The 27,509-nt window shown below is 43.0% G+C and overlaps 2 protein-coding genes across 10 annotated transcripts in view; one reads left to right on the forward strand and one right to left on the reverse strand.

Annotated features, from left to right (window-relative positions):
• The window catches only part of CCDC191 (coiled-coil domain containing 191), a 92,105-nt gene extending 80,649 nt beyond the window's left edge, over nucleotides 1-11,456 (forward strand). For all 5 annotated transcript variants that reach the window (XM_061167168.1, XM_061167169.1, XM_061167171.1 and 2 more), the window contains one exon: nucleotides 9,933-11,456. In XM_061167168.1, the coding sequence (XP_061023151.1) occupies nucleotides 9,933-10,077 (145 nt within the window). In that variant the 3' untranslated portion in view covers nucleotides 10,078-11,456. The remainder of the gene's footprint in view (nucleotides 1-9,932) is intronic.
• Nucleotides 11,457-12,923: 1,467 nt separating this feature from the next.
• ZDHHC23 (zinc finger DHHC-type palmitoyltransferase 23) lies at nucleotides 12,924-26,974 on the reverse strand. 5 transcript variants are annotated; one of them, XR_009697003.1, is made up of 6 exons: nucleotides 26,714-26,974; nucleotides 25,951-26,117; nucleotides 21,178-21,888; nucleotides 19,439-19,606; nucleotides 18,631-18,896; nucleotides 17,649-17,784 (listed from the first exon to the last, which is right to left on the reverse strand). XR_009697003.1 is itself a non-coding variant. In XM_061167176.1 (5 exons), exons 2-5 carry the CDS (start codon nucleotides 26,103-26,105, stop codon nucleotides 17,517-17,519), a joined length of 1,293 nt encoding a protein of 430 aa, XP_061023159.1. In that variant the 5' UTR covers nucleotides 26,106-26,117; nucleotides 26,714-26,974; the 3' UTR covers nucleotides 12,924-17,516. The 5 variants fall into 5 exon arrangements, 3 of the variants coding, with proteins under 3 accessions (XP_061023159.1, XP_061023156.1, XP_061023157.1); XR_009697004.1 differs by lacking the exon at nucleotides 17,649-17,784 and adding an exon at nucleotides 17,792-18,473; XM_061167176.1 differs by lacking the exon at nucleotides 18,631-18,896 and having other exon boundaries at nucleotides 12,924-17,784; nucleotides 19,439-19,597.
• Between the last annotated feature and the right edge of the window lie 535 nt (nucleotides 26,975-27,509).

The raw sequence follows: 27,509 nt of genomic DNA on the forward strand, positions 1-27,509 counted from the left end.
TGTAAACTAAAATACGATAGTAAGATAGTGGTCCTATTCAGAGTGTAAAGTAACAACATCAGTGCGTGAATCCACACAGTCAACAAGAATCTCAGCCAGCATCCACTTGGTGTAAAAGTACTGCAGTGACTTCATCTCTTCCTGCTCTGCACCTTGTTCACACAGTCCAGCCCCACTAGTCTCCCTCAGCGTTCCGTGGACAAACACTCACATCTGCTTCACAGCTCTCGCATGACCCAGAACTCCTCACCAGTCGGGTTTCCTCTCAAATGCACGCCAACTGCCTGCATTTGTTTCTCTCCAGTAACCTGCCTTATTTTCTTCACAGCACTGAAGACCCTGAAATTGTCATTTACTGTTTACGTGTTTATCATCTTTCAGTCCCCATCACATCTTGCTTGCAACTGTATCCTCAGCATGACAAAGCCTAGTACATGGTTGCATGATAGATTTTTGGTACATGAATGGATGTTTTATTGCCAGAGTAACACTAACATTTAGTCACAGATCTTTTAAAAGGAACTTTTAACACTTCAAAATTGATATTGAGTTCTTAATTCAACTTTATTTGAATGAAAGAATATTGTACAGAAAAGCTGTGGATGAAAAATCTCAGTACTACTGAGAAAGATGATTCCTAATAAGACCATGAGGTTTAATTCTGCATATCTGTATCACTTCTAGGTATATATAATTTGTAATTGGGTAGATTTATAATGTTAACAAATCTGATATTTTATACATGGCAGGACTAAGAGATGTCTCCAGACATGAGTCTCTCATTATCAGTAGTTTTTGTGTAGATCTGCATTTAGAGCTTAGCTATGCACTTGGCCAGTTCTTCTCAACTGAACCAGTACTTCTTATTTTTCTGGTATTGCCTTGATACTGTAGTTCTTATCCACTTTGGAATCAAAGGCCCCTGTGAGGCAGTAATGAAAGTCACAGACCTGCTCTCTAAAAAATGCACATATGCACATTACATACAACTTCACACAAACTGTCGAGGAGTTTATGAATGTTTGTCAAGGAACTCAGGTGAATGGATGTAGGAAGGTAGATAGAGGTAGACAGATATAGATGGGTAGGCAGGTAAGACTATAAATAAGCACAAAACAAGTGAATGTGACCATGTGCTTTAGGAGTTCAGAGGAAGGAAGATAAATGTAGGCAGAAAATTCCCCCAAGGGGCAGAGTTGTTAGGATAGAACAGTAGTAGCTAAAATGCAGAAGTCAGAAAATGGGAGTGTTGCCAGAAAAAAGGTGTGAAAAGCAGGTGAGAGTGGGATATAGGGTCAATGGAGCCAAGTACAGAAAGCTATCAATGGTCAAAATGGATGCTAGATGGATGAAAGAAGAAATAAAATGAAGCAGCTGCACTCCTTGAAGCCTTTTTTAACTGAACAGTAATACCTCCACCAAACAAACAAAAATCAACATTATCAGAAATATCAACTATCAGCCATGAAATTAATGGGAGCTGAAATGCATTCTAGGGGGGGTCTTCATTAGAAGGTCAAGAAGCCAGAATAAGCCCCATTTATGCCACTACTCAAAATTCTCCAAGCCAGGCTTCAGCAATACGTGAACCAAGAACTTTCAGATGTTCAAGCTGGTTTTAGAAAAGGCAGAGGAACCAGATATCAAATTGCCAATATCCGCTGGATCATCGAAAAAGCAAGAGAGTTCCAGAAAAATATCTATTTCTGCTTGATTGACTAGGCCAAAGCCTTCAACTGTGTGGATCACAATAAACTGTGGAAAATTCTGAAAGAGATGGGAATACCAGACCACCTGACCTGCCTCTTGAGAAACCTGTATGCAGGTCAGGAAGCAAAAGTTAGAACCGGACATGGAACAACAGACTGGTTCCAAACAGAAAAAGGAGTACTTCAAGGCTGTATATTGTCACCTTGCTTATTTAACTTCTATGCAGAGTACTTCATGAGAAACTCTGGGCTGGAAGAAGCACAAGCTGGAGTCAAGATTGCCGGGAGAAATATCAATAACCTCAGATATGCAGATGACACCACCCTTATGGCAGAAAGTGAAGAGGAACTAAAGAGCCTCTTGATGAAAGTGAAAAAGGAGAGTGAAAAGGTTGGCTTAAATCTTAACATTCAGAAAACTAAGATCATGGCATCTGGTCCCATCACCTCATGGGAAATAGATGGGGAGACAGTGGAAACAGTGTCAGACTTTATTTTTCTGGGCTCCAAAATCACTGCAGATGGTGACTGCAGCCATGAAATTAAAAGATGGCTTACTCCTTGGAAGGAAAGTTTTGACCAACCTAGATAGCATGTTAAAAAGCAGAGACATTACTTTGCCAACAAAGGTCCGTCTGGTCAAGGCTATGGTTTTTCCAGTGGTCATGTATGGATGTGACAGTTGGACTGTGAAGAAAGCTGAGCACCGAAAAATTGATGCTTTTGAACTATGGTGTTGGAGAAGACTCTTGAGAGTCGCTTGGACTGCAAGGAGATCCAACCAGTCCATCCTAAAGGAGATCAGTCCTGGGTGTTCATTGGAAAGACTGATGCTGAAGCTGAAATTCCAGTACTTTGGCCACCTCATGCGATGAGCTGACTCATTGGAAAAGACCATGATGCTGGGAGGGATTGGGGGCAGGAGGAGAAGGGGACGACAGAGGATGAGATAGCTGGATGGCATCACCGACTCGATGGGCATGAGTTTGAGTAAACTCCAGGAGTTGGTGATGGACAGGGAGGCCTGGCATGCTGCGATTCATGGGGTCGCAAAGAGTCGGACACGACTGAGCGACTGAACTGAACTGATGCCACTACTTTGGAGAAGGCAGTGGCAATTCACTCCAGTACTCTTACCTGGCAAATCCCATGGATGGAGGAGCCTTGTAGGCTGCAGTCCATGGGGTCACTAAGACTTGGACACAACTGAGCGACTTCACTTTCACTTTTCACTTTCATGCTTTGGAGAAGGAAATGACAACCCACTCCAGTGTTCTTGCCTGGAGAATCCCAGGGATGGGGGAGCCTGGTGGGCTGACGTCTTTGGGGTCATACAGAGTCGGACGTGACTGAAGTGACTTAGCAGTAGCAGCAGCAACATGCCACTATTTTTGAAAATATAAACTTAGCTATTCTTGCCTCTGCCTTTACTCAAGACATGCCCTCTTCTAGGAAGGCCTTTTCTTTGCCTGATAAAAATTCAGTTCAGGGTGGATCAAGATGGCAGAGTAGGAGGATATAGAGCTCACTTCTCCCCATAAGCACATCAAAAATATGTCTACACATGGAACAGTTCTCACAGAAAACTAACAGAAACCATCAGAAGAACTCTGTACAACCAAAGTTGCAAGAAAGATCTTACTTAACAGGGTAGTACAGGAGAAAGGCACTGGGTCAGGACCTGGGCCCCTGGGGGCAGATCTAAAAGGAAGAGAAGGTTCATATGGGCAGACCCTTGCCCTGGGGAGTGAGTAGGCTGAGCTGCAGTTTGGGCATGCCAGTCCTGGGGTTCTGTGCGGGGGAGACAAGCCCCTTTGGCTGCTGAGAGAATCACTGGAACAAATAGAAGGGCTGGAGAACCCTAACTCTACTCACAAGGAGTGCACATAAGTTGGCTTGCCAACAACCAGGGCAGAGAAAGCCTTGCATTGGCAGCTGCTGCCTTGCCAGACTCACTAATCCAAATGGGGTGAACACCCCTGCATTGCATGGGAGTCAACCAGGCCCAGGGAGGAGGCTCATCTAGGGACAGCCCAGAGGGATGTGATCCAAGTGGGGTGGTGGTGACCACTGTCAGAGCTCACTCCAGTGATGCCACAGGAGCACCCCAACTCCCACCCACTCCACACCACAGGTTAGCACTGGGTCTGGGGCAGACAGGTCCTGGGAGAAGGCTGTCACAGAAGCAGCCCAGATACCTCAATTCCTGCAACCACAATGCCCTGAACCTCAGCTCCAGCCTAGCAAATGCACCAGCCCCACCCACTCCACACTACAGCTTGCACCAGATCTGGGACAAAGACAATGGGGAAAGAGACCTCGGCCTGCATCTGAGTGAGGCCCAGGTCACCTACTGAGGTGGTGGATTAGTGCCCTGTAAGTGCATGAGCCCCACTTACTCCAGCACTCCCCTCCTCTGGGGCAGGGCACGCACTCAAGGGGAATGGAACCTGATCCTCAGAGCTTCTATTCCAGCGACTGGTAGCCTGACAGGGTAGTGACTGCCACAGAGCAGAAAGTAAGTCCTGCCCTTGCACCAGATTTAGATCAAAACCACACCTCCATCAAGGTGACAATGGCTGGCACACCCTGAGGACAGATGTGGCTGGCTTTCATATCAAAACCAGCTCTCTCACCAAAAACACTGGACACACACAGTCTACACAGGGATCTCTCATATAGAAATACTCCTTCAACACCACAATGGATAACTAAATACATAGAGACAGAAAATGTAACTGAAAAGGAAGAGGAACTACTCCCAATTAAAAGAGCAAGAGAAGTCTCCTAAAAGAACAAATAATAAAACAGAGCTCACCACTCTACCAGACCTTGAGTTCAGAAAGGTATTGATAGTAATAAAAATGCTAACCAAATTAAGAAAGATTATCAGTATAAACACAGAACTATAACAAGGAACTAGAAACTTAAAAAAAAAAAAATGAACCAATCAAAGAGAGAGAATTCAATTTCCAAGATAAAAAGCAATCTGGAAGCAATGAATAACAGAATAGGTAATCTGGAAGATAGAATAATGGAAATCACCCAATCAGAATAGCAAACAGACAAATGAAAAAAAGATGAACACAACATATGAGATCTATGGGATAATATAAAATGTGCCAACCTACACATAACAGGGGTTTCAGAAAGTGAAAAGAGAAAGGGATCAAAAATTTATTTGAAGAAATGATGCCTGAAAACTTCCCAAACCTAAAGAAGGAAAAAGATATTCAGGTACAGGAAGCACAAAAGGTCCCAAACAGAATAAACCCAAAGAGACCCACACCAAGACATATAATAATTAAAATAGCAGAGTTTAGGATTCTAAAGGCAGCAAGAAAAAAAAACAGTTATAAAAAAAAAAAAAAACCCATAAAGCTATCAACTGATTTCTCTGCAGAAACTCTGCAGGCCAGAAGAAAGTGGCATGATATATTCAAAGTTCTGAAAGAGAAAAACCTGCAAACTAGGATACTCTGCCCAGCAAGATTAACATTTAGAACAGAATAAGAGATAAGAATTTCTCAGACAGGCAAACAGTAAAAGAATTCAGCAATACCAAACCTAACCTAAAAGAAATGTTGAAAGGTCTTCTCTAAATGGAAAGAATTCACAGAAAAGGGAAATTCCCAATAGGAAGAGCAAATATATAGTTAAGGATTGAAGATCACTTAAATAAGCCAGTACATAGATTAAAAAACAATGAAAAAATTTTAAAGAGATTATAACTACAATAAACAGTAAAAGGATAAACATGAAGATGTAAGACATAAAAATCACAAAACGTGGGTGAGGAGAGTATAAAAATATAGATCTTTTAGAATGTGTTTGAATTTAAATGACTATTAGTTTAAAACAGGTAGATATATTTCTCAGCCAACATAATTGACCTCCATGATAACCACAAACAAAAAACACAATAGAGTCACAAAAACAAAAAAGAAAGGAATCAAGCATATTATAAAAGAAAATCATTAAACCACAAAAAAGAAAAACAAGAACTAAAAAAACAACTGGAGAACAAGGATTAAAAATGGCAATAAGTATACACCAATCAATAATTACTTTAAATGTTGATGGACAAAATGCTCTAATCAAAAAACATAGAGTGCAGGCTGGATTTAAAAAACAAAAACCTGCAATATGCTGCCTAAAAAGAGACTCACTTTAGGGCAAAAGACACACACAGACTGAAAATAAGGGGATCAAATAGAAACAACAAAGTGGGGTAGCAATACTCATATCAGACAAATTTACAAGTTGGATTCATTCCAGGATCACAAGACTGGTTTAGCAATATACAAATCAGTGTGATACACCACATTAACAAAAGGAAAGACAAAAACCATGTGATCATCTCAATAGATGTAGAAAAAGCATTTGACAAAATTCAACATCCATTCATGATAAAACTTTCACCAAAGTGGGTACAGAGGGAACATATCTCAACATAATAAAGGTCATTTACAACAAATCCACAGCCAACACAATACTCGGTGCTGAAAAAATGAAAACCTTCCCACTAAGTTCAGGAACAAGACAAGGATGCTCACTCTTACCACTTTTCAATATCAAATTTGAAGTCCTAGGCACAGCAATCAGACAAAAAAATAAAAGTATCCAGATTTGAAGGGGAGAGGTAAAACTGTCACTGCAGAGAACCCAAAGTCTCTAAACAAAAACTATTAGAATAAATAAATTCAGCAAAGTAATAGGAGAAAAAAAAATGATACAACAGAAGTCTGTTGCATTTCTTTACACTAATAGTGAAATACCAGAAAGTTTAAAAACTATCCTGTTTAAAATCTCATCTAAAAAATAATATACCTAGGACCAAACATACAAGGAGGTGAAAGACCTATATGCAGAAATGTATAAAACATTGACAAAGGAAATTCAAGATGACTCAGGAAATGGAAAGATATCCTGTGCTCTTGGATTGGAAGAATATTGTTGAAATGGCCATACTACCCAAAGAAATCTACAGATTTAATGTGTTCCCTATCAAAATACTCATGATACTTTTCACAGAAGTAGCATAATCCTAAAATTGATATGGAACAACAAAACACCCAGAATTGCTAAAGCAGTTCTGAGAAAAAAGAACAAAGTTGGAGATGCAACCCCTTCCGGCCTTCAGACAATACTACAAAGCTACAGTAATCAAAACAAACAAAACAGATTTACAAATCAATGGAACAAAATAGACCAGAAATAAACCCATGCACCTGTGGTCAATTAATCTGTGATAAAAGGGGCAAGAATATACAATGGAGGAAAAAAAAAGTCTCTTCAACAAGTGGTGTTGGGAAAGCTAGACAGCTACATGTAAATCAATGAAATTAGAACATTCCCCCACACCATATACATAAATAAAATGGTTTAAAGACTTTAAGACAAGTGAACATAGTAAAAACATTCTTTGACATAAATCATAGCAATGTTTCCCAAGGCCAAAGAAATAAAAGCAAAATTTAATCAATCGGAACTAATCAAACTTAAAAGCTTTTGCAAAAGCAAAGGAAACTGTCAACAAAACAAAAAAAACCTACAAAATGGGAGAAAATGTTTGAAATGATTTGACCAACTAGGGGTTAACATCCAATATAAACAGCTCGTACAACTCAATATAGAAAAACAAACAACCCAATCAAAAAGTGGGCAGAAGACTTAAAGAGACACTTTTCCAAAGAAGACATACAGGTGGCCAACAGGCACAAAAAGAAATACTCATTTATTACAGAAATGCAAATCAAAGCTACAGGGTATCACCTCACACTAGTCAGAATGACTATCATCAAAAAGTCTATGAATAATACATGCTGGAGAGGCTGTGGAGGAAACCTTGTACACTGTTGATGGGGCTTGTAAATTGGTGCATCCACTACGGAAGGATGGAGGTTCCTTGTGAAACTGAAAGGCTGCAGCTGTGAGCCATGAGCTACAGGGGGATTCATGACCTCTGGAGGAGAGGAGGCTTGATCACTCGAAGGTTTTGTGTAATAAAGTTTTATTAAAGTATAAAGGAATAGAGGAAGCTTCTGACACAGACTTCAGAAGGGGACAGAAAGAGTGCCCCCCTTGTTAGTTTTTAGCAAGGAGTTATATATCTGTTAGCAAGTTGCTGACCAGATAAAGAATCACCTCAAAACTGAGAGAGGTGCATCAGGGCCCTTTCCCACAAGATGCATTTTGAGATATCATTGGCACAAGGTGAGTCATCCCCCACCTTAAAACAATTGACATGAATCTTAAATGAAAGGCAGGTTTCCAAGCAAATATATAGTTTCATTAACATAGCTTAAGAGAACATTTCCATGAGTAAGACATTCTGGTTTGTTGAGCCATTACAGGTTCAAGGTTTGAGTCTTTAGGCCTAACCCACTTGAAGAAAGGCAGATTCCAAGGCAAATACATAACTTATTAACATAGCTTAAGAAAAATATTTCCATAAGAAAAATGTATTGATTAACTCAAGGTTTGAGAAAAGGCAGAACCAGGTGTTGCCATGACAACACAGAATTGAAAAGAAACCTTTTAATTTTGCATAAAGAAAAAAAAAAAAAAAGTCTGCCACTTGCAGTTTATTTCCTCTACTTGAGGACCCCTAGCCTTCCTACCTGTTACCCTCTCAAAACTAAAGCTACCATATGATCCTACAATCCCACACCTGGGTATATATCCAGAAAAAATGAAAATTTTAATTCAAAAAGATACATGCACTCCAAAGTTCACAGTAGCAATTTACAATAGCCAAGACATAGAAGCAAACCAAGTGTCCATCAACAGATAACTGGCTTAAGAAGATGGCTGAATATTTCATTCACACAATGGAATATTAACTAGCCATTGAAAAAGAGTGAAATATTGACACTTGCAGCAACATGGATGAACCTAGAGAGTATCATACTAAGTGAATTAAATCAGAGAAAAACAGATACTATATGATATCACTTTTATGTGGCATCTAAAATAATACAAATGAAAGTATGCACAAAACAGAAACAGACTTACAGACACAGGAAACAAACTTATGGTTACCAAAGTAGAAAAAGAAGGGAGAAGGGGCAAATTAGGAGTATGAGATTAACAGACACAATCTACTGTACATAAAATAGAAAGGCAACAAGTATTTACTGTACAGCACAGGAATCACACCCAGTATCTTGTAGGAATCTATTAATATAAAGAAAAATAACATGGAAAAAAGTTCTGGAGATTATGAGCAATTAGCATTCAGTTAACAAATACCACTTTATATTCAGAATGTAATATTACAATGTAAATAAAAGCAGTTACTACTTAAATTGTCACTTTACCTCAACTGCCATAAAAATACAAACAAAACAGTCATATATCAAATTTTTAAAAATTCAGACATCATCTCTTTCAAAACCTTCTGATGCTCCTCACCACCAGACCAGGCAGTAAGTACCCTGCAGGATCTCCACCACCGTAGCTCCCTGCAGCACTGAGGTGATCTGTTCGCCAGGTTAAACCCTATTTGGGCAGAGACTGGGCTACCTTTCTATCCCTGGGGCAAAGCTGGAGTGGGCACTAAGGAATCCCATAGTCAGGCTATCCTAACAGGCCATCGCCTGCCTCCCTATGACAATAGACACCCCCGCTTCAACATGTGAGTCTCTGGACCATGTTTTCAGATCCTGACCCAAGGGTGTTTTTATCCTCAACTAAAATTCAAGAACGTCGTTGGAGGTAAGGTTTTTTAAATCTCAGTGGGCTTTTTAAACCATATGTCCAAGCACCAGGACCTCGATGCTTGTAACTGGCGTGTGCTGCACAGGCCGCACGCAGTTTCCCAGTATCTCCACCACAAGCACCTTGGCTGCTCAAGCCCTTGCTCCTCTAGTCCCACCTCAGCCGTAAGGTGCAGGCTGGGGTCAGACACCCTGAGGAGTGTGTCCCCTGGCCTGTGACTCAAGAGGCCACCGGGTGCTCGGCTAAGATGTCATCTTCTCACAGAGGGCTCCCCTGACCACCTGACAGAAGAGAAGAATAACCTGTCAGTTACTTCCACCCTCTTCTGTTGCTTCATTTTCTTCACCGAGTTCATACTGTCTGAATCCCAATTGTGACTTCCATACCTTTCCTATAACATTGTATTCACAATAAAGGTGATTTTTAAAAAATTTTCAGCACAGTTTGATGGAAAGTTAACTTTTCCTCAGTATATCACTTTTTCTCTTTTTATTCTTAAAGGAGGATTCTCTGGATCATGTTTCAGACATGGAAGAAGTTTGCAAAATTTACAAAAGAGGAAAGAGAAAAAGAAGAAAGGCGAGAGCAGCTCCGTAGGAAGGTCGCTGAAATTCTTCCAGACTTCCAGATGTTCACACTGCTGTGACTCGGCTGTACAGCAATCAGATGCTCAGCCCTTGGGTAAAGAGTCTGTGGTGGACAGAGGGCCACAACCCACATGGGCGCAGTGCAGTGCCTACAATGGGAGTCTCATCAGTCCGTGTGTGGATTACCTCCACCCACCCACATATACGTGCAAATATCTGGCTCATATTCTGTCACATGCTTTTTGGATCAAAGAAATTATTTTGTGAATGTATACTTCCTTCTTTGATTTCTCTTGGATTGCTAATCAGTCCAGTAAAGCATTTATCACAGCAGAACCATCCAAAGGAACAGTCTTGGGCTCTGCTGTTCAGATGTACCCTATATATTTTCAGTATCATAAACTTTAAAAAGGACAGTGTTTGTTTGCCTAAGACTGTGCAGGAAAATGTGTCCTTATAGCTTAATGTGAATTGTTGACAAATGTAACTTTAACTGAATAGAAATTAAAAGTAGTGAGTACTTAGAAAAGGAGGGCGTCATCTAGTCCCTTAGCGTCAGCAACAGGCATTCTGCCAGACCCTGTCAATTTTGCCCACCTGATGGAAAACTGTGAATCAAAAGGCACTCTGGGAAGCCGCTGCAAAGGGTAGCAGTGTGTCCTGATTTCAGAGAAACCGGGGCACCAAAGATACTTCTCCTCAGTGCACTTTTATAATGTGAAGAGAAGTCCAAAAGCAAAGACTATCAAAGGCCGTCCAGCAATCTGTTAAAATGTCAGCTCACGCTTCCAACTTGAAATAATACATTCGATCTGTCTTCTAATCCTCAGCTCAGCTTGATCTATGTATCAAGGTTGTTGTTCAGTTGCTGAGTAGTGTCCAACTCTTTGCGACCCTATGGACTGCAGCACCCCAGGCTTCCCAGCCATCTCCCAGAGTTTGCCCAAGTTCATGTCCATTGAATCAGTGATGCCATCCAACCATCTCATCCTCTGTTGCCCTCTTCTTCTTCTGTCTTCAGTCTTTCCCAGCATCAGGGTACTTATCTTGAATTCAAAGAATGTTTTAATCTTTAAGGTGCTAAAGAATGTAAAAACTGACCCAATACTCCTGTGAATCGTCTGAAAGAGTCACCTGCTAGAAAGAAAAGTTTTCATTACAAAGTACATGCTTATAACAACAAATTCAGGCAGTAAATGCACACAGTAAAATGAGACAGTCTCTTGCAGCCCTGAGGTAACTACAACTATTTGGTAAGCTTAAAATTTGAGTTGACAATGAAAATTCTGTGTGTTGTTCAATAAATCCTGTTATTGTCTCTTACTTCCTAGAAAGGATATCTAGCTACACCACCTACAAAATGACATATCCTTCTTCTATGGAAGATGTGTTATGATTTACTCAGATACAAAAATAAAAAACACTATATTGAGCTTTATTTCTTCCAGTGTCCCTATTCTCACTTATCTTTTCCTTTAATATGATTGCTATTAAAGGCTACTAAAATGGCTGCTAAAGAAATGGGACTAAAAGCAACTCATAGTTAACCTCTTCCTGTCTAAATCACAATCTGTTTTCACTTATCTTTAGCACATTGGCTGGTATTAGCAGTCAGATAAAATACCAATTTTGTTTTAATGCCAAGCCAGTAGATAAGGAAGAGTGGATCCCTCAAATAAACCTGCCAGGGGTCTAAATAAATTGCAGAAAGCTTAAGTTTTCTCTCTTAAGCTTTATTTTACTTTTATTTCACCTCAAGCATCAGTAGAACTTGAGTCTTCAGCAGCCCACATTCTGATTGTTTCAGCAAGGACTTTTTACCTACCTATAGAACCTTCTGAAGAGACACAGGAAAATAACTTAGTAAATGACCTAACAATTTTCTTGCTGCTGTATCGTAAAGATAAAATTTAAATGCTGCAGAGGGTGCGGAGAAAAGGGAACTCTCTTACACTGTTGGTGGGAATGCAAACCAGTACAGCCACTATGGAGAAAAGTGTGAAGATTCCTTAAAAAACTGGAAATAGAACTGCCATATGACCCAGCAATCCCACTGCTGGGCATATACACTGAGGAAACCAGAATTGAAAGAGACGTGTAGCCCAGTGTCCATCGCAGCACTGTGTTACAATAGGCAGGATATGGAAGCAATCTAGATGTCCCTCGGCAGACAAATGGATAAGAAAGCTGTGGTACATATACACAATGGAGTATTACTCAGCTATTAAAAAGAATGCATTTTAATCAGTTCTAATATAAAGGACAGACGCCGTTTGGACTCTGGGAGAAGGTGAGGGTGGGATGGTTTGAGAGAATAGCATTGAAACATGTATATTACCATATGTGAAACAGATCGCCAGTCCATGTTCAATGCATGAGACAAGGCACTCAGGGCCCGTGCACTGGGATGACCCTGAGGGATGGGATGGGGAGGGAGGTGGGGGTGGATTTAGGATGGTGGACACATGTACACCCATGGCTGATTCATGTCAATGTATGGCAAAAACCACTACAAAATTGTAAAGTAATTAGCTTCCAATTAAAAAAAAAAGATAACAATTTAAAATGTTATTGCTGGACTTCCTTGGCGGTCCAGTGGTTAAGACTCCAAGCTCCAGTGGAGGGGGTATGGGGAGGCAGGTTTGATCCCTGGGGGACTAAATTTGCACATGCTGCCCAGTCAAAACCAAAATGAAACATTGTTGCTAGTAAAATGCCCAAGTAAGCAGTATCCCCAGCCTACACAAGGGGAAAAGTAACCACAAGGAAAAGAACAATTGAGGGCTGGGGGCAGTTTCCCTCCACAGCATGCAGAGAACCAGGTAGCCAGAGAGGCAGCCCAGCTCTAGTGCAGGCTTTTCTTAAAGCTCAAGAGTTCAGGAGACAAACCAAGAAGCATCAACTATTTTCCTTAAAGAAAGCACTTTATTTTCCCTTTAAACAACTTGGTCACAGTACATTATTTTACATGAATGGCAGTCATTTTTTAAACCTCCACTTAAAAGGCCTTGTGTCTGAGTCTGAGGTGGTAAGAGGATATGAATACAAGTATAAAAACAGTGCAAAACGTTTAGCCCACAGCCTCCAGAGTTGGCTTCAGAAATCCCCTCTAACGTTGCTGAGTTACATTAAATATGAAATTTAATATTAAATAAATTTTCCTGGGCTTCCTCTAGTCTAACATCAGACCCAGAAATGTAATCATATGAAAAGTCTCAGAAGCCCTAACAACTCAAACCGTCAAAATCACGCAGACCATAGGATCACAACAGGATGAGTTTGTGAGTTCTGTAACACAGCATCTTGTTAGTGGCACCATCTGAAGAAACAGCGGATTTTAGTTGCATCCATAACTAGAACAGACTAGCTGTGGTTTTAAAGCTTTGCTCTTAAAAGTATGATTTTTCTATAAGTAAAAGATGCCATCAGGAAGGTTAGAGTAGTGACAAGTCACAGGCCCGATAGAAATAGTCACAACCCCTAAAGGTCTCTGTTCAACCAGTTTTTGACCTGCTGCTGATACTACAGTGAAAAGCTTTGTGCCAACTGAAGTGGGAATAACTATCCATTAGAAACAGGATTAAATGTAGCTGATTTTGCAAAAAGTTTGTATTAGTCACAACAAACATCCGGAAGAACATACTGAATTTTCTTCAGCATTAAGTGAAGCTTAGTTCTCACTCACAGCCTGCATCACCTTTGTAATGTTTAATACAAAATGGCATACTTTTCAAGCTTCTGATGAGAAAACCATTTTCCAAACAGGTGCCTCAAGCAAAAGTCTCCATTATCCATTTCTTATTTGAGGAAATGCTTTTTAAAATACAGGATACCAATATATGGCTAAAATGAAGTTGTCATATAAACCTACTTACCTAATTTAAAGAGACCTTAAACCTCACAAAACAATTTTTAAACATCCTGGTTAAAACTGTGCTTCAAGATGTCATATTTTTGCTTATATAAGTTGAATTTTATAATTAAAAAAGCTAACATCCTACCCAAAGGAAATAGTCTATTAAGCAGATGGTCACTCTTACAGAGAAACTTAACAGCGTTGTGTCTTCTGGCAGTGGAAGATTCTTGTATAGAAAATTTTTCCTTGCTAAAAATTTTACAAGTACCAAGGACTACTGCATAAGAAAAAGTCTGTAGCAGTCTTTCTGCTAGGCAGATGGTACAGTGGAAGACAAGTACTTCATTCACCAAAGGAAACCACCACTACTTGGAAAGCAAAGATTTATAGGATCCTAAACACACACACACGGGTGGCTGACATGAGAAGAGCAACCCAGCATCCCCAAAACACACTTAAGGCTTGACTTCAGCAGCATCAGAGAAACCTACCAAAAAGGCATTGTCAACAGATGGTCAGCTTGCTTCAGGTGTGACCAGCAATAACCACAAAGTATTCTTTGGGTACCATAAGAAACGTTTTTAAGTATTGAAGGATTTTCTCCCTTTATGCAGTCCTGATCCTTAATGGTTTCTCCCTCTGATCTTCCAAGTGGACCCCTTTCTCTTCCCCAGGAAGAGGGCACAGTGGCATGACCATAATGTAAGTGGTCGGATCACAGTAGATCATTTAGTAAACTCCACATCCAGTATGTTTAACAGAGGCTGAGGACATGGGGTGAAAGGGGGAGACCCACTTGTCTGCACTATATTGGGGCAAGCCTGCTCCTACGGCCAAGAAACTGTGGGCTTCAGGTTTGCTGGGCAATTCCCCACAGTCACCACCACCTTTCTCTGGGGCTCATTCATTCACAGAGGCCTTGTCCTTTAAAAGAACAAAATCCCTCATATGGTTCCAGATGGTAAAAAGGCTTGAAAGTCCAAGAGTACAGCTAAAGGACGTCCCAGAGTCTACAGAAACTGCTCACAGATAGTCCCTTGGCTGTTGCTCCTTTTAGTGCAAATACTTCAATAGGCTTTTACCTCCACAAAACCACTGAGCTTTGCAAAGGTTTGTGCTTTCTTCTGTAAACTGCCAATCATGAAGTTCTCAACTTCAAACAAGCACCTTAATTCCAATCAGCCAAAATAATATGCAAAAAAAGTCCTTATCTGAGTGAGGGGAAACAGTGAATTGCCCATCCAGGTAACCCTATTGGGGGTGTGTTATAAAGATGGTGATCATTCTTCATTCTCCCAAATGAGTTTGGTCTTTTGAGTAAAGACCATCTTCATCTTTATCTTCAGCCGGGGGCTTCCCAGGTGGCACCAGTGGTAAAAAATCTCCTTGCCAATGCAGGAGATGTAAGAGACACAGATGTGAGCCTTGGGTCGGGGATATCCCCTGGTGGAAGAAATGGCATCCCACTCCAGTATTCTTGCCAGGAGGATCCCATGGACAGAGGAGCCTGGGGGGCTACAGTCATGGGGTCACAAAAGGGACACAACTGAGCCTCTGAGCACAGGCACATCTTCAGCACAATGTATTTTCGTTGCTGCTAAAGATTTGGCCAGAGGCCAAGATTACGGACTATCCTAACATTTCTGTGAATTTTATTATTATCAATTGCTAAGCAATCTGAGTTGGCTATGAATCTGGCATTCAAGAGACTACAATCAGAGATTTCTGGCCACGTGTGCTGTCCTTGACATTATTACTCTCTCTTATCTCCAACCCATACACAAAGGAATTAGTTATATCAAATCCAATGAATTCCAAATGAATGCCTGATTCTGGGCCAGGGATAGGGCATTACTGTACAAACCACAGACTGCTAACATCCCCAGACTTGCTCTTTGGCTCATCATCAATGTAATATGGAGTCCATCGTTCATTAAACAGTCCATCTCTGGGGAAAGCAATGACAAGCTTGTATAAAAATGTGGTGTGTGTCTTGAGGAGAGCCTTGATTAATGGCAGGGCTAGGGGTGGTGCCAGCTGCAGAGGGCAGAGTTGTAGAAGTAGCAATATTTCCTCTCGACCTTTATAAACCTCTTGCTACAGCAGCACACACAGAAAGACTGAAAAAGCTGGCAATATTTTTCCTATGTTAAGCTATAAGCCAAGGCAAATTTAAGGACTCATGAATTCTTTGGGGTTCTACAAAGAAGTACAGGTACAAAACCAAGTATTTCAAGAGTTGTATTTTCCCCACGTGAAATCAGTTGCCTCATCTTAATTCTATGGCAGAATGGGCCCATGCCAAATAGTTAATCCTTTATACATTTTCCATTTTGAAATATGATTAAAGAAACAATTTAGGAAGAACTAGGGAAGAACAGTAATCTATTAATTAGTGGAAACCACATATACCCTGTTTCTTCTCTCCCAGTGAGACACTTTTATCTTGGGAAAGGTGAATGAGAAGAAGGTGCAAGTTAAGTGGGAAGACATCAATCAGTCACTCAAAAAGAGCTCATGCCAGAACAATGTGAATGCCAAAAGACTGGTTTTTGCAACTTAGTGCTGTTACTGACAGTATCTGTATTACTTACGTGAACAAAAACGTCAAGCCCTTGGTATAACCAGCCACCCTACCCAGGAAGAGAGTGAACTGTTTCCCATAGGAGTGTCTGTTCTTGTCCAGTCATTGTCACAAGTGTGCAAGCACCTGATCAGGCAAAACATGGGAAGAAAAAAACATGGATGCCTACTGGAGTTATCTGGAGTAAATCCAAACAGAATAAATACATAAGAAGTAAGATAAATATAAGAATGCATCACCTAAACTCATGACCACTGTACATTATACTAGTAATAATTATGCTTAAAATCATCAACTGTCCTTTCAATATCAGATGATAGCATAAATCCATCTGGTCATCTGTGAGTAGTTAACATCTAATACTTCAGAAAGAGAAATTCCCCTAACTGTCCAACATGGTATTTGAGGATCTGTTTTTCACTCTGAAATGCTGAAAATGGATTACTCTAATAATACTAGCTTCAATATTCCAACCTACAAATATTTTTTTCCAGTCTTAGGATTCTCCTAATAATACCTCATACCTCTCTGGTGCTTTAGTTGTTTTTCCATGTTTTCTACATACCTCATCCCTCACGGGACCCCCGCACCCCAACAACCGCTCTGTGAGGTAGCCAGGGCAGGCAACAGTACCGACTTGACAGATGAACCTGAGACTCGGCGAAGGGACTTGACTGAGGGTCGCATGGCTATTCAGAATTGAAGGAGGGACTAGAAACTCTCCTAATCCAAGGCTCTTTCCCCCACAGTAATGGGTGGAACTGCTTCTATCCATTTGTGCATTAGCAATCCACAACTTATGGTGACTTAGTTCGTTGGTAAGGTGACTGGAAAGGAATGGCTCTACTTTTACCTCTTTGATATAAAAATCTCTTTTAAGTTATGAAGTCAGAAAAATTCATTTCTTCCCAGTCCAGCGCCTAAACCTGAGCATGGCCCTATAATGCCTGTAGGAATCAAGGGATAAACATGAGCATCGTGTGTGTACCAAAGTGTCCGACGCAAGGAAGCAGAGGGAGGAGCCACCCCCTCACCCCTGGAGCCATACAGAAGGCACTTCAGACAATGTCCTCGGCAGGGTGGTGGAAGGGGTGCACGCCCAAGGTGGAGAACTGGTGCCAGTTCCGCAGGAAGCCCCGATTGTACTGGCCTGTGTCCACAATGAGCCCGCAGAGCAGCCGGCGCCCCGTCTTCTGTCGCAGGGCCTGCTGCACCTCCCTCTCGGTCACGTTGTAGCTGATGTTTATCAGCTGGATCAGGAAGATGTAGGCCATGCTCCCCGTGATGATCACAGAGTACCACACGCAAGTGAAGCACAGAGCCGAGCTGGGAACGGGAAAAGGCAGGTTAGGGCAGCCGACGCTTCACATTGAGGAAGCCGTCCCCATGGTAACATTTTACACACACAGTACTTACTCTTAAGGACTCAGGCACCTTCCCTGATTACCCCATCTTTCCCACCCTTGGAATGCCAATAACCTGCTTCATTTATGACTAGTAAGATGGCCTATTTTATCATTACTGGTGCCCCCTTTCCTAGGGTGTGAAGCAGGAACAGCAAGGACCGTTTTGTGTGTTTTGCAGCCCCCATACAACCAACACAATACCTGACACAACACCATTCAAAATCTGTTTGCTGAATGAGTAATTCCTAAATTGTTCTTAATGCAGAAGAAAATAAAGGCGCCGTGAGACTGCTGAAAACGTCCCTCAAGGAACTGTGGGTGGGAACCCAGGAGCAATGCTAAGGTTACTCATCTCTGTTCTCTTAGGTTGCTGAGCACAAGTCAGGACAGCTCCCTGCACAGGCAGCCCTTTCCTTGTCAGCTCTGCAGGAGCATCAGGAGCACAACCACATTTCAAATCCCACTGCCTCGAACCAAACAAAACCCCATAGGGCAAGAAAGCCACTTCCAGCTCATCTGATGTCTGCCAATTGGTTATTTTCGGTCAACATTTGCAAATGAGTTAGCTGGAAACTGGTTCAGAATCTTCACTGTTAAGCTGAAAGAGACCTCAGGGATGATTAAAGCACTACAAAGATGAGGAAAACTAAGACCCAGGGAGGAGACATGAATCGTTGGTCCACAGCACTGAGAATATAGTAGCTGGACTATGTTCATTTCATTTCATTTATGAGGCCCACAGAAGGTCTAGAAAACTCACACTTACTAGCATACAAGGACCCTGAAGGTCCTTTGCTTTCTTCTCACTCTTTGTTTTCAAGACACTCTCTGCTTTGTCCGTCCAGGCGCTTGTCTGTGCTAGTCCATGGACAGCTCTGCTCCTTGCTATTATAGACCCAGACATTCATGGGTATTAAAATAGAGGAGTCCTCCTCGGGTTAAGACTGTCCTTTCTTCTTTATGTTGAGAATCTTCATAGGTTGTGAAATTCTTCGGTAACTACTATTCTTAGTGGCTTCTGTGATAAACATCCTAAAGCAGAGTTTTGGGTGAGGGGGGTGGGGGGGCTAGGCCAAAGCTAAAAAAATTCCAGCTTCTGTTAAAACATGGCAATCCTCACACTACAAATGGGCCCCAACCTAAAAACACTGGAGGAAATTTTGACCTAGATACTACAATAATCCTCGAGTGGTGATTTAAAAAAAAAAAAGAACAGAAAAAAAAAATCAATGGAGGTTAAATAGAAAAGAAAGGTTACAGAGATTGTAAGCATTTCAGAAAAGGGTCAGAAGCAATAAATTAAGTCTGGGCTACAGAGCACCAGAAAGCAGCAATGAAGTGAAACGTCCCCTGATCCTCACTTTTTAAGGTCGGCACTCCTTCTGACATCACCCGAGAAAAATGAACATATCTGCTGCACAGTTGTGTACTAGCAATTTTAGGGCTACCCAGCATCTCTAGAACCTGTCCCATGTTTTGGGTGAGAACTTCTCACCCAGCCGCAGATCACAGCCCCTTATGCTGACTGCAAATCCACTCCCTCTTCCGGGGGGGCCCCTGTATGGAGATCTCACCTGTAATCTGCATATACTCCAGGGCAATAGAAGAGAGCTGTGAAGACACTTCTGTCTGTACAGATGGTGTCCAAGGTCAGTGTTATCCCATACACCGAGGTGAGCAGGAAGACCAAAAGGGCAAGTATAAATGCTTGATGGTTTGATTCTCCGACACAGCTATTTATCCTCAAAACAGCACAAGGGGGAAGAAAGCAAACATGTCTTTAAAAGTTCTCTATGTAACTCAATAAACAAGAAGGCATTTAATACAGGGATAGTATGCATTTCAGTTATTTAAAAAAATATATGTTCTCTTGTTTTCACTTTTAGGGAATTAAAAATTTGTCTGCTGAGAGATGTACTCTTACATTCTCTAATCTCTGCAAAGTGAAATCATCTCATTCGTTTAAGGATAAGAGTACATGAAAAGTAAAACATGGCTAACAAATCTTTCTAGATATTGGTAAGTGAGGTCTGTTACCCAGTGTTAACACTGTCATCACTGCCATAAGGATAAGATGGTATCAGAGTTATAATAACTTAAAAATGCTAAATCAGAAGCATTACACAGTGTGAGAAAAAAATCCCTATTAAATACACATGTTAATAAAAGGTCCCAGGAGGTTAGAAACGCAGTGTGGGGTTGGAGAACAGCTCAATAGTATGCAGACCACTTGTCACGTACAGAGTTCCATGTCACGGCCGTTTGCAGGGCATGCTGATGGGCACATCAGGATAATCCAGTGGGCAGAGACCTCATAAGCGAGGCTATCAGGCCCTCTGCAAACCAGCGCTTGCAAATGGACCACCACCACCCTGCACGCACACACACAGGCATGCATGAGAATAAATGATGAAGACAGAGAAGAGGAAAACCTAAAAATGAAAATACCTGTTTACTCCTAAAGCCCAAAGCCCCAGAAAAACAGCTGTCCCTGTTCACAAGCCCTGAACTTAAGGTCTGCTTCTGTGCCATCCAGGCAGTCAGCACCCTCACCCTTCTCCACACCCCCTTCTAAGGGGGAGAATGGAACATGACCAGAATCCTTGGCATAAAAAGAGTAATTCACTGACTGTGACTGCCTCAAGAGCGAGAAAGTTGCAAACGAGCTACTTAGAACATTCACACCTGAATAAATCACACCCCTTTTAAGATTTAGTCAGTAAAGCTGCAACATTTTCTTTAAAAGTCACACTTCACATCTTACGGGCCTCAGGTGTCCTCATTTGTCACTGGGCAGCAGAGAAGTGCCCCCCAAAAGCCCACTTCTGCACAAATAACCAAATAGGGAATTATCTGTCAGGGCCTTAAGTCAAGAATGTAGACTAGAAATCACTGGCACATCTAAATGAAGGAAGAATACACAGAGGATAAGAGTCACCTAGAGGTACAGGAACATGTTCTGAGCTCTGTGAGGGAGATGCACCTATACTACTTCTAATACATTCTTTTTTTAAATGTCATTCAACTGTAGATACCTGTCTCTTAGAAAGGAGAAAATGAGGGACAACTAAGAAGAGAAAGCCCCCCCCCCCCAAAAAAAAAACACCTTCAGGAAATGACTGAAAAGAACTAAATTTGTGAAGCTCGAAAAACTGATGACTAAGTGGCAACATCATATAGAGTCCACAAATATCTACAAGGTGTAAAGCTGGGAAGGCGAGAAATGAGGATGGCACAAAGGAAAAGCACACTCAGCAAGAGTCTCACGTGAACTTATGCAGACTCCGCAAGCCTCCAGATCTTTCCAACATACCAGACACAGTGATGATCCATCCTCCTCACACAGATGCCGCAGATCCGGCAGTGCCACGCCCGGGCTGGCCGCACCAACTGGCACTTGGTGCACCAGTCCTCCTTCCCTTTGGCCGGGCTTCCGGCCGATGTCCTCGGGGAGTCCTTAGTCTCATCCTTGGGTGCGCGGTTGTTGAGACTGCCCGACAGATCTGCGCTGGGGAACCCCTTGGTCTTCTCAGGCCCTTTTCTGTTCAGGCATTCAACCTGGCTGCCACTTAGAGCCCTGTCGCTGTGTGCTGGGTTTCTGAGGTAGCCTGGATTCTTCTTGGCTCTGTACAAGGCAAAGAGGATGAGCAATAACCCGCAGGTAAGAAGAGCCAGCTGAGTGGGCCCCACACGCCCCTTGGGGACCACTTCCTGCAGGAACACGTAGTACATGTAGCCCAGGGAGAACAGTCCGAGGCTCAGGAAAAACAGAGTCTGTTCTTTCCTTCTGTGAGTGAGGTAGTAGTACCACAGAGCCAGCATGGGGAGGGAGGTCAAAACCACCACCCCCAGCAGGAAATGCCAGGAAGCCACACGGAGGAAGACAGGCAGCAGGAACAGTGGGGGAAGGAGGCTAATGTTAACTTTCTTGGCTCCCCTAAGCCAAGGAATCCGGAGGCGGTCTGAGATTGTGTCCATGATCTTTTCACAGGTCTCAGGCTGCACGGACTTACACGTGATCCATCTATTCAGAAAGAGCACAGAGAAGGCACATGGTACATGTTTGTTGAATTAAAAACCACCCCCACACTGCAGGCCAGACAGCAAGGTAAATGATAAAAGATGCCAAAGGCCAAGGATTTAACTTCTTTACTATTAAACAAGAGCCTTACAGATTCATGTATAATTTTTTAATTCAAATGAGAAAATGTTTAAATATTTAACAGAACTATTTCTACATGGGACAAATACACGGGAATAAACATATTCCACCTAAGTACTGTTCAGACTTGGGTAGCTGTCAAGACATAAAAATCTCAAAAAAACCATTCACAATCTAGTTGTGAAGACAACATGGGAATTCAAGAAATATTATTAGATAAGTGACAAAATATAGGGCTTCCCTGGTGGCTCAGAGGTTAAAGCATTTGCCTGCAATGCGGGAGACCTGGATTCAATCCCTGGGTCAGGAAAATCCCATGGAGAAAGAAATGGCAACCCACTCCAGTATTCTTGCCTGGAGAATCCCATGGACAGAGGAGCCTGGTGGGCTATAGTCCACGGGGTCGCAAAGAGACACGACTGAGTGACTTCACTTTCACTTTCAAGTGACAAAATAATAAAATCGCCCAATGAACTATACATGCCAAACACTGTAAGGGACGCTCAGAAGAGAGGACACATTTCTGGGTGGAATCATCACAGGGGTCTTTGTGGGAAAAAGGAATCTGTGCTGGAACTTGATGCTGGCTAGTATTCATCTGGGTGGGGAGGAAGGCAAGGAGGCATTCTGTGGAGAGACTTGAGCACAGCACAGACTGGTTTGATCTCCTTGCAGTCCAAGGGACTCTCAAGAGTCTTCTCCAACACCACAGTTCAAAAGCATCAATTGTTTGGCACTCAGCTTTCTTTACAGTCCAACTCTCACATCCGTACATGACCACTGGAGAAAAAAAGCTTTGACTAGATGGACCTTTGTTGGCAAAGTAATATCTCTGCTTTTTAATATGCTGTCTAGGTTGGTCATAGGTTTTCTTCCTAGGAGCAAGCATCTTTTAATTTCATGGCTGCACTCACCATCTGCAGTGATTTTGGAGCCCAAGAAAATAAAGTCTCTCACTGCTTCCATTGTTTCCCCATTTATATGCCATGAAGTGATTAGGACTGGATGTCATGATCTTAGTTTTCTGCAAGTTGAGCTTTAAGCCAACTTTTTCACTCTCCTCTTTCACTTGCATCAAGAGGTTCTTTAGTTCTTCTTCGCTTTCTGCCATAAGTGTGGTGTCATCTGCATATCTAAGGTTATTGTTATTTCTCCCAGCAATCTTGATTCCAGCTCGTGCTTCATCCAGCCCAGCATTTCGCATGATGTACTCTGCATATAACTTAAATAAGCCCGGTGACAATATACAGGCTTGATGTACATACTCCTTTCCCAATTTGGAACCAGTCTGTTGTTCCATGTCCAGTTCTAACTGCTGCTTCTTGACCTGCATACAGATTTCTCAGGAGGCAGGTCAGGTGGTCTGGTATTCCCATCTCTTGAAGAATTTGCCACAGTCTGTAGTGATCCACACAGTCAAAGGCGTAGTCAATACAGCAGAAGTAGATGTTTTTCTGGAACGCTCTTGCTTTTTCTATGATCCAGTGGATGTTGGCAATTTGATCTCTGGTTCCTCTGCCTTTTCTAAAACCAGCTTGAACATTTGGAAGTTCATGGTTCATGTATTGCTGAAATGTGGCTTGAAAAATTTTGAGCATTACTTGCTAGCATGTGAAATGAGTGCAATTGTGCAGTAGTTTGAGCATTCTTTGGGATTGCCTTTCTTCAGGATTGGAATGAAAACTGACCTTTCCCAGTCCTGTGGCCCCTGCTGAGTTTTCCAAATTTGCTGGCATATTGAGTGCAGCACTTTCACAGCATCATCTTTTAGGATTTGAAATAGCTCAACTGGAATTCTATCACATCCACTAGCTTTGTTCCTAGTGATGCTTCCTAAGGCCCACTTGGGTTCACATTCCAGGATGTCTGGCTCTAGGTGAGTGATTATACCATCGTGGTTATCTGAGTCATGAAGACCTTTTTTATATAGTTACTCTGTGTATTCTTGCCACCTCTTCTTAATATCTTCTGCTTCTGTCAGGTCCATACCATTTCTGTCCTTTATTGTGCCCAACTTTGCATGAAATGTTCCCTTGGTATCTCTAACTTTCTTGAAGAGATCTCCTATGCAAAATTCAGACTTAAACTGAAGAAAGTAGGGAAAGGCACTAGACCATCCAGCTATGACCTAAATCAAATCCCTTATGTAATTTGATTATGAAATCAAATTCCACTATTTGTGGAAGTGACAAATAGATTCAAGAGATTAGATCTGATAGACAGAGTACCTGAAGAACTATGGATGGAGGTTCGTTGACACTGTACAGTGATCAAGAAAAAGGCAAAATGGTTGTCTTACAAATAGCTGAGAAAAGAGATCACACTAGTATGACTCAAATGATGGAGCCTGGTGGACAGGTGGTATTGTTGACTTTTTTGCATACTTAGGCTATTATGGAAAGGAACAGTTGAAGGAAGGATAACATCAATTTTAGAAATTTAGAATTTTAAAGAATAGGGCTAGACCTGGAAATGAATGGGAACTAATTATATGGGAGGCATACAGAGCAGCAGGTTTATGGAAATGCTGGGAGCTCATCTCCACAGAAGGGTATGGAGAGAAGAGAACTCAGGGACAGCTCAGGTCTTAAGGGTTGGGAGGGAAGAAGAGTTAGAAGGCTAATGGAAAAGCAGCGGTTTTGAGTGATGCAGGTTACGGAAAAGGCATCATTTCCCCATTCATTAGTCCAAAGTGCTCCATTTTCTCAGGATGGATTTTACCTAAGTCTAAAGAACCTATACTTAAAGGCACCTGTAAGAGATTATATAGGGCCTTACATGTGGCTCAGTGGTAAAGAATCCACCTGCAATGCAGGTGACGTGGGATTGACCCCAAGATCAGAAAGATCCCCTCGAGAAGGAAATGACAACCTACTCCAGTATTCTTGCCTGGGAAATCCCATAGACACAGGAGTCTGGGGGACTACAGTCCATGGGGTTGCAAAAGAGCTGGACACAACTTAGCACTAAACAACAACAATAAGACATTATACACACTGTCAAAGAAGAATTATAAAGGGGTTATGGAATACTAGACTACAGTAGTCCCCAGGAATGCCTCTTGTGGCAAGATTAACGCACCAAGATGTAAGTCAGCAATTTGCCATTTCAATGACTTTTTTTTTTAACCAGAAGTAATTGCCAATGGGAAAAGCAAGTCTCCACCATCCTTATCCTCCCCACACTATGCTTTCCATGTGATAACAGTTTTTAAATATATAATGGATATAATATAAATATAAAATGGATAAAAACCAGATTATTACTATTTAGTACAAAATTTTTTCAGTAATGTTAGAAATTGGCTCTTTGGATAGTTAATTTTCATCACTTGGGATAATGGTGAAAATAAAAGCCAAATGTAAAACAGCATCAATCAGGACAGTGCTGCTGCTCATGCTGAAAACAACCCATCCAGGGTAGGATCATGCCTCTGGCTGGATCGCCTCCCCAGAAAGAAGGGTGAGACCGATTTTTCAACCCTCAAGGCCCTTTGTGGCCAAGTGCAAGCCAGTCCCAAGGTGTCAGTCTCTGAATGCTGAGACCACTGAGAATGTAGGAACTTCCTGGTACTAATGTGTTCATTTTAAACTTACAGATTGTACTGGCCTGCATTTTATTTTTTTATACAATTTAACTTGTCTACTATTCCTTTATCTGCCTGTTCTCTCCACCATTTTCTCCCTTTAAGTCAGAAATAATAATTCCTAATAAACTGGGCTCAACAGACAGTTGTGCACTACTGAGTAATAAGTCATCTTTACCAAGCCCTCACGCTTGACACAGAAGACAACTTTCAACTGGAGATAAGTAGAAATAGAACGAAGAGCAAATTCTAGCGTTCCGGATGGCTAAGCTGCAAGTATACACGGTAGTTCTCAAAAGGGCCGGTGGGGTCAGTATCAAGAAACACACAGTGCTTACCTATCACACCCTTCGTCCAGATCTTGGCAATCACACAAGCAAGCAGCCACGTGGTTCTTTTCCCCATTTCGATCTATGTACTCGCAGCAGCACAGGGGCTCCAATTCAGGTTCTTCCGCTTTGGTTTTCTTCACTGGCTTCACACTGCCCTTCATTTCCACCTGTCACTACAAGGCACACGAAGCCCTCAGAAAGGAAAGTGGAACGAATACAACTCACATCTCGTAAACACATCCACGTCTATCTCTGATTAACCACCAACGCCTGAGAATTAAAAAAATGAGAAAGAGGGGGAGGTGGTTCCCTTTTCATCAGGATTTTCTGGCTGTCTTTGGCAAGACGCAGAGCTCTAGGGCTCTAGCCGCTTCCGAGCTGCCTTCAACTCCAGGTACCCCATGCAGGACCGGCGCCGTCTGGGCACCAGCGGTTCCCATGACGACAGCCGACTACGCGGCCCGGGACAGCCGGGGCGCGGGTGGCTGCGCTCACCTGCGGGTGCGGGCTGGGGAGAGCCGAGCTGTCCCTGCCCGAAGCCTGGGTGCGGGTGGAAACACCCTCGGGGCTGCGGGCGGAAACAAAGCGTCTAGCCGCTGGGGCCGACGACCCGGCTCGGGAGAGGAGCCCGGGCAACGCTCGGGGTCGCCGTCCAGCACCGCTTCTCCTCAGCTGGGCGCGCCTCTGCCGCCCGTCAATCGCAAGAACGTGGGCGGACCGAGAACGCCACGCCGCCCAGCCCGAAGAATGACCTTGGGAGGGAAGTTACCTGTGCCCCGGAGCCGAGGTGCGGCTGCAGCCAAAGAGGCCGAGGCGGAGAGGAGCAGGGTCGGCTTCTCCCGGGGCGCGGACGTGGCTCCGGGATCTCTGCTCCGCGGGGCTCCGGGCGCAATGACTGGAGTCTCGGGGACCTCGGCTTCGCTCTCCGCTGCCGCCCACCTGTGAGCACAGCCGGCCTCCGCCCGGGCTGTGCTTCCGCCGCCCCCGGGCCGGCGGGGTTCAGCGCCGCAGGTCCGCGAGCTTCCGGGTGCCCCGCCCCCGGCGCCGGGGATCCCCGCCCGCACGTGCGGAGGCTCCCCCTGCCCCAGCGAGGCCCCTCCCCGGCCCGCGGCCCGGGCGCCCGTGGGAGCGCAGGAGCCGAGCTCGGGCTCCCGGAGCCGGTTCAGGCGGTCGGGCCCCGGGCTGGCCCCGCACCTCCGCCCCGCCCCAGAGGCGGCCGCCCAGACCCCGCCCGGCCCCGCGGGTGCCTCGTGTCGCGGAAGGCGCGGAGGCGGAAATACGGGAAACCCCAGAGCCCGGAGGGTTCCCGAAGTACAGGAGAGCCGTGGTTCGGCCAGTCTCACTGAGACTACAGCAACAGGCGTTGGTGGAGCTCTCCACCGCGAATTGTTACCGACGTACCGCCCCCAAATTCGCTAACCTCTTAAAGGCCCATCCCTGTCCTTGATCTGTTAATTATCCAACTTGTTCATTTTCATGACTTCCGGCACGCAGTCTGCATTAGACCAGCAGGTTGCATATTAGAAATAAAAACTGCCCTAAGATGAGAGTCCTGTTTGGGTTTT

This window comes from Dama dama, chromosome 19 (genome assembly GCF_033118175.1).
Source record: "Dama dama isolate Ldn47 chromosome 19, ASM3311817v1, whole genome shotgun sequence".
In the NCBI taxonomy this organism is placed as follows: Eukaryota; Metazoa; Chordata; class Mammalia; order Artiodactyla; family Cervidae; genus Dama; species Dama dama.